This window comes from Gadus macrocephalus, chromosome 4 (assembly GCF_031168955.1).
Source record: "Gadus macrocephalus chromosome 4, ASM3116895v1".
In the NCBI taxonomy this organism is placed as follows: Eukaryota; Metazoa; Chordata; class Actinopteri; order Gadiformes; family Gadidae; genus Gadus; species Gadus macrocephalus.
Genome location: NC_082385.1, coordinates 1984419 through 1991554, shown reverse-complemented (window position 1 = coordinate 1991554; position 7136 = coordinate 1984419). Strand labels below are relative to the sequence as shown.

Here is a 7136-nt window from a genome sequence, read left to right as displayed (position 1 = left end):
TGCTATCTTTCAGTAACAGTAACAGTATTTACAGATCCACATTGAAACTCTTAAGTCAATATATTTAACCAAAACATGAAAATGTTTATAAGGACGATTGTTTTGGCCTGCAAATACTTTATATACAAACCTATGCAAATACATGGTAACAATAAAATGCAAAGACGGAGAAAGAAGCTCGTTGCTGAACGTGTTTCGCTTTGTTTAATTTCTAAATATAAAACAATTGGATCAAACAATGTGGCTCACAGTGGATAAATATATAGCGTAAGCCTATCCTGCATTAGCATAACCCCCCTGAAAAACAAAATGGGCTTTGCAGTGTTTTGTAAAACCACATATGCTCGGCTTACTCGGTAATGGAGTAAAAGCGGCATTGTGCTATATGCCCAGGAACGTTTTCCTACAAAACTAATCAAGTTAATTGCTGGATCCGAGGCGTGTTTATGAGCTGCACCTGGTCCATAAAGGAGCCGTAATGACGGCGCATCCAGTTGACTTTTAAAAGGGCTCCCTCTAGTGGCCTAATAAATTCCCTTCAGGGCCCGAGAGTCGAGGAACGCCTCGCGTCGACCTCTGCCAATTGAAAGTAAAGGTCAAAGCCTGCGAAAACTTTTGTCACATATAAACGGATTGCAAATTAGTAAGAAAGGCCGCTGCAGAAAGAACAAAAACCGTACTCCAAATCCCAAGGCCATCGTTTGGGCCCTTCATGTTCTGCCAGCGAGATTGTGTTAGGCCTACTCATTCTAAGCGCATTCGGCCGGTGGTGCGAAAAACAAACAATGCAATTCATTCACTAAACCACTCGACAAAACAGGGACCACATTTAATACATGAAAATAAATCATTCTAAACGATTCAGACAGGACTTGGGCAAGTGCACTGTTAAAGTTGAAATGATTTTTAAATGGGTTTGTTTAATGCGCTCGTAAAGGAGGCGGGGTCACACTTGGAATGAGAACGTCCTAATCACGACACAAAATTAAAGACACGGACGACCACTTATTCTTTCTTACGATCTGCTGCGGTGATTCAGTGTTCACACCAGGAAACAATTTAAAACAATCATAACCCCTTTTTCCAGACGAAACATCAGCCCCGCGAGTGCACACTCCAGCCTCCATGTTTTTATTCCTACAAGCGGAAGTTATGCAGGAGCACGCGGTAGGCCATGCAGCAGGTGACCACCAGCCCGGTCAGCCATGACAGCGCTCGGCTGGGCTGGGGCAGGGGCAGGACGTAGGCCACGGTGTGGCAGAGGCGGGAGGCGGCGAACACCCTGAAGTAGGTGATGGCCGTGGCCGCGTCGGGGCCCGTCAGCGAGTAGAGGAGCCCGACGAGCACGAAGGGAACCACGTTCTCCAGGTCGTTCTGGTGGCACCTGGAGAAGCATGACGTGGTTCAACATGACGTGGTTTAACATGCGATGTACGAAACATTACAATTAGGGCATTTAGCAGACGCTTTTATCCAAAGCGACTTACATCGCTTAATACACACTGACACATGCCAGGCGACAGCCAGCTCGTCAGGAGCAGTTAGGGTTAAGTGTCTCGCTCAGGGACGCATCAACACTCAGCTAGGAGGAGCTGGGGATCGAACTAGGAACCTTTCAGTTACAAGACAACTGCTCTACCTCCTGAGCTAAGCGGACCCCCAAAACATTAGGAATAAAATTCAGGGACCGCTGATGCAAATGAGCTATTCAGCTAACTCTGGTACAGAACCCGTTCTGTACATGGTCAACTTAAACCAATAAACTAAAATAAATGTTGAATGGACTTTTCTAACCGGTGGCCACTCAAAGTGCTTTACAATATTTGCCAACATTCACCCGTTCATACACACATTCACACACTCGATGGCGGTGTCAACATGCAAGGCGACAGCCAGCTCGTCAGGAGCAGTCAGGGTGAGGCGTCTCGCTCGGGGACACCTCGACACTCAGCTAGGAGGAGCCGGGGATCGAACCTGCAACCTTCCGGTTACCAGCCGACCTGCTCTACCTCCTCTTTAAGAACAAGAGTAGGAGGATGAAAACCTTGTATTTCTGATTGCTATTGTTAGTATAATCTGCCCTCTTCCCTGAGTTGTAGGCCTAAACTAAGCTGCGCATCAATACAACCTTTTTCTCTTTTGCTTTGTTTATTTTCAGTCTCACTTTTAAGATGTCTTCAATACAATTTGTCCGCTAAATGACTAAATGTGCAACTGGTGCAGATTATAACAAGAGAAGATGATTGCTTTTTTTATACACGGATGATGAGGTGTTGAACCTGGGTAAGGGTTGGGCTATTTCCCATCTAATACACATCATTGGGACTGGTTTCATCCCAGTCTGAGTGTTCCCATGAACATGACCGCCAGAGCTCTCTGTACCTCCGTACGCGCTCAACGTCAGGATCCACGCGCACAAACTTTGGTTCCTCCACCGGATGGGCTAACTTGGTGTCTTCCAAGTTTGCAAACACCTGTGCAACACAAAACACATCAGGTCATGTTTATGACATGTGCCGGACTATAAATCATCATAAGTCATCATAAGTTATCATAAGTCAGTGCACCACTTGAGTGGTAGCAGCCGCGTACCTTCTTCTTCATCCGGTAGTATGACGTCAGCGGCGCCATGAGCATCATCTTCAGGACGACGATCACCACGTAGGTGGCGTAGGCTGAGATCACCTCGCTATCCACGACTTGGGTCATCTCGGGCATGGTGCTTGCCTCTCGGGACGTCGCTCTAAAGTACAGTATATCAGACGAATCATGTTTGCATAGTGGTCTTTACCATGCACTCAAATAAAAAGTAATGCATTTGTATCTTAACGCTAAGTCGAACCGTGCAACAACAGAGGAATGGCATAGACCATCGGTAGCCGACAATAGCGATATTAAAAGGCTAAATCCTGATTGCTTCGTCGGGGATCTTGTAGAAGGCATAGTTATCAGTTTTGAGAAAATTGGTATTTCCTTGCATACTTTTCGAAGTGTTCGCAACACCAGTCAGAGTTCAACAGAAACTGACTTCCGTGTGTGTCGCAACATGATCAGGAAGAGGGGAAGCAAACCGGCGCTACGACTAAACTGCATTCTAAAAATACATGTAACCAAGTCAAAATATATGTTGTGCACTATTCATCACAGTGAACAAGTGTGGCTTTCTTACCTTATCTCCGAATCCGATACGTTTTGCGTTGTCACTGCACCTAGCAAAAAAAATAAACACTGGACATAAAAGGGGGCGTGTCCGTCCAGGGTTCAACTCGCTGGTGGGCGTTCCCTGGCAAAGAGAGATCTCAACAAAGCTTTTATTTATTGAATCACATTTTTCAATCGCCTCTATACTGATTAACAGTATACTGATTATATTAATCATTTACTTTTAACTTTGATTAACAGTAGAGAAAACCAAAGTTGGATACTTGCAGAGGTTACAATTAATTGATTATTAATGTAAGCGTTGTACATTAATGTTTTATATTTAATAATAATGTATACATTCAAAAATATAATTGCGTGATGGTCTCAAAGCGAATGGTCCCTTAACTTGAATTACTGCAAATCTTGAAAAATGTGCTTGTTTCAGTTTATAAGACAAGACGTTCAGCCATATAAAGTATAAATTATAAAAACACTTGTTTTTGGTTCAAGCACTTGATTTATTTGATTTATAAGCCAACCCTCCCCAACCGCGTTTTTCAGTGTCAAAAGAGGCCAACCCAAATGTGCCAACTGTTGATGTAGTTTAGCTATTTATTCAAAATGTCCCTACAATACCAAAGGAAGAGAATAGAGAATACCAAAAGAAAATAGCTTCTCATGATCTCATTTAGAGAGCTGAAGTAGGCTTTGATTCTGACCTTTCTTGCAGTCTTGGCTATAATTGTCTTTTTTTACCTTCGAGGGGCGCAGGCAGACACCGAAGCAGAAAGACAGGTATTCTATTCAAAGATTCAGGGTCTTTTTATTGACATCGTTATAAAATGGTAAAACCTTAGTTTGATCCGTTTTAATTAGTGCCATGTTCTCACTCAGTGTGACATTGTGTGTTTATAAACCATTCATACATGCGTTCATTTATAAAACAATCTCACCCAAAGTCCTAGATTAAACACTATCATGTAGACCTATAAAATCATCACTTTCAAGGGACCACGTCAATGATCACTAGCGCTGATGTATTTTGACATTTTTATTGCGTCGACAATCTTTAGTGTCTAAAGGCCCCTACTCTACAGGCAGTATCTGCTCTCTGCCCCACCATCCCCCTCTGTCATAACCCCACCGTTACAGAAGCCTTTTGTGAGTGAGCACACTGTAGGCCATGCAGAAGGTGACCACCAGCCCGGTCAGCCATGACAGAGCCCGGCTGGGCTGGGGCAGGGGCAGGACGTAGGCCACGGTGTGGCAGAGGCGGGAGGCGGCGAACACCCTGAAGTAGGTGATGGCCGTGGCCGCGTCGGGGCCCGTCAGCGAGTAGAGGAGCCCGACGAGCACGAAGGGAACCACGTTCTCCAGGTCGTTCTGGTGGCACCTGGACAGAACCAACAGAGTCCATGACGGGGAGGGAAGAGTCACACGGTGGCACAGAGAAGAGGATAGTCTAGTAGTGGTTAAAGGGTGTTTGACGCCCAAACGCATGGTTGGGGGTTCGAAGCCCTAGCATACCTGTAAGCATCTTTTGAGCAATGCGACTTAACCCCCAAGCCTGTTTATTAATCTAGTGCATCAGTAGATGTTTTTACAGCTTGAGACACAATTCTCTGCTTTGAACTCCCAACTAAAGTGGCACATTTACGTTCACATTTAGGGCATTTAGCAGACACTTTTATCCAAAGCGACTTGCAATAAGTATATTTGTTCATAGAAGTGCCAAGCACTGACCATCGCTAGGTTAACCCATTCCCCGTATACAACAAAGATAGATAGGTTAAGATGCTACACATGCTAAAGATATCTTAGATAAGATGCTACACAATGCTAAAGATATCTAGGATAAGATGCTACGGATGCTAAAGACAGCTAGGATAAGATGCTAAAGACAGCTTGGATTAGATGCTACACAATGCTAAAGACAGCTAGGATAAGATGCTAAAGACAGCTTGGATTAGATGCTACACAATGCTAAAGACAGCTAGAATAAGATGCTAAAGACAGCTTGGATTAGATGCTACACAATGCTAAAGACAGCTAGGATAAGATGCTAAAGACAGCTTGGATTAGATGCTACACAATGCTAAAGACAGCTAGGATAAGATGCTAAAGACAGCTTGGATTAGATGCTACACAATGCTAAAGACAGCTAGGATAAAATGCTAAAGACAGCTTGGATTAGATGCTACACAATGCTAAAGACAGCTAGGATAAGATGCTAAAGACAGCTTGGATTAGATGCTACACAATGCTAAAGACAGCTAGGATAAGACGCTACACAATGCTAAGTGCATGTGAGGCCAGTGAACAGGATTTTGAGCATTCTGGATTGAAAACGTTCCAAACTCTTGGACTGAGGTTCTCGGTTCCAACGCTTTGGTTCTGCAGCGTGAAGGACGCGTACCTGCGAACACGATCCACGTCTGGATGGTTCCGCAGCAGCCTCTTCTTCTGCTCCTCGCTCTTGCCCCGCACGTCTTCCTCGTTGGAGAAGGCCTAAACATCGAGACGGAACAACACGTGTGAGTGTGTATGTTTAAGGGCTGTGCAATTAATCAAATATTGATCATGATCTTTTTTTGTATATTTATTTTATTCATTAAATGTTTTATAGAAATTTCAGAACAGCCGGATACATACTTGTACGTTATATTTAAATGCATCATGTTTTCACCTCAAAAATAATTGTTTGAATAATCGTGATTTTAATATTGACCAAAATAATCATGATTTTTTTTCCATAATCGAGCAGCGCTTAACATACAGATCCATTCCCCAATATGTACTTTGTATGTAGTCCCGTCGTCGAGTTAACGTTCACGTGTGAACATTATACGAGTGACAATGCGTAATTTAAATCCTCTGCTATCTTCATTTCGGGGCCAGGTATGACAGAGTGGCAAAGGTTAAACACGTGGTTCACTCAGAGGTGAAAGGTGATCGGACGAGCACTCTGCCCAATCCATATTGACTGAATGTCTACTTGGAGTCGGGAGGTGCTTCAGCCTTCAGTCTGTATGGGCCTGGGCAGAATGGTTAAGAAGTCACGTCTATAGAGACTTATCTCAAACCCATACAGCTTAATATGTGGCTGTCTTGACCACACCGTGTGCAACAGCAGAAACTAGTCAAAACTGGTGTTATCACTCCAAATATGTGGCGCTAACGTTAGCTTTAGTGTCATGAGAGCTAATAAAGGAGGAGCCGTCGACGACGTAGCCTACCCCACGGGTGAAGCGGTAGTACGCGGTGAGCGGCGCCATCAACATGGTCTTTAGCACCATGATGGTGGCGTAGGTGGAGAAGGCCAGGAACACCTCATCCTCGAGGAACGACGTCGTCGCACCGCGGGTTCCCACTGAACCACGGAGATAAGACACGCGACATTCATAATGCAATCTATCGAAACATTCGAGTGTCATAACTGTGTGTGTGTTCTGTTAGGGTTTCTACCTGAACCACAAAGATAAGACACCTTACTGACAGCTCATTTGATCATCCATAATGCAATCTATCAAATTAAATTTGTAAAGAAGAGAGAGAGAGGCAATGGTGCTATACTAACAGCCCTTGCCTTTGTATGAACTCTGGGCATTGCATTCTGCACGGGGGCTAAAAACAAACTGGCTAATCGGTGCTTTAGTTACAGAAAATGCATTGCAGAATCCTACATTCCTGACCTATTTTGCACGGTCAATAATAAGAGATAAAGAGGCTACGTCTATCGTCGCTTCTCGCGCTTGTCTGAAGAATAGTCGCACACTGGTAAACACAGTTCAAAAAGTATACAGCGGAGGCTTGCTTTAACAGACTTTACCGCTAAATGCACATAATAAATATTTGATTTCCGCGCCTACTTACTTCTGAAGTCTGAAGTGTCCTGAACGGGAGGTTGATTCTTTCCTGATCAAAGTTACAGCCTACTGTCGGGTTTCTGAGCCAGGATGCAGCAGGCAACAGGCTGTTGCACAACAGATAAG

The 7136-nt window shown here is 44.1% G+C and overlaps 2 protein-coding genes across 3 annotated transcripts; both read right to left on the bottom strand.

Moving 5' to 3' along the window:
• Positions 1–808: 808 nt before the first annotated feature.
• Positions 809–3324, bottom strand: LOC132455597 (microsomal glutathione S-transferase 1-like). 2 transcript variants are annotated; one of them, XM_060049485.1, is made up of 4 exons: positions 3170–3324; positions 2593–2743; positions 2383–2474; positions 809–1384 (listed from the first exon to the last, which is right to left on the bottom strand). In XM_060049485.1, the coding sequence occupies exons 2-4, from the start codon at positions 2716–2718 to the stop codon at positions 1138–1140; spliced, it is 465 nt and encodes a 154-aa protein (XP_059905468.1). In that variant the 5' UTR covers positions 2719–2743; positions 3170–3324; the 3' UTR covers positions 809–1137. The 2 variants fall into 2 exon arrangements, with proteins under 2 accessions (XP_059905468.1, XP_059905469.1); XM_060049486.1 differs by lacking the exon at positions 3170–3324 and adding an exon at positions 2983–3133.
• A 618-nt stretch (positions 3325–3942) lies between these two features.
• On the bottom strand, positions 3943–7136 carry LOC132455596 (microsomal glutathione S-transferase 1-like). The gene is made up of 4 exons (XM_060049484.1): positions 7018–7136; positions 6381–6514; positions 5561–5652; positions 3943–4537 (listed from the first exon to the last, which is right to left on the bottom strand). Coding segments are annotated over exons 1-4 (474 nt in total). The 5' UTR covers positions 7019–7136; the 3' UTR covers positions 3943–4290.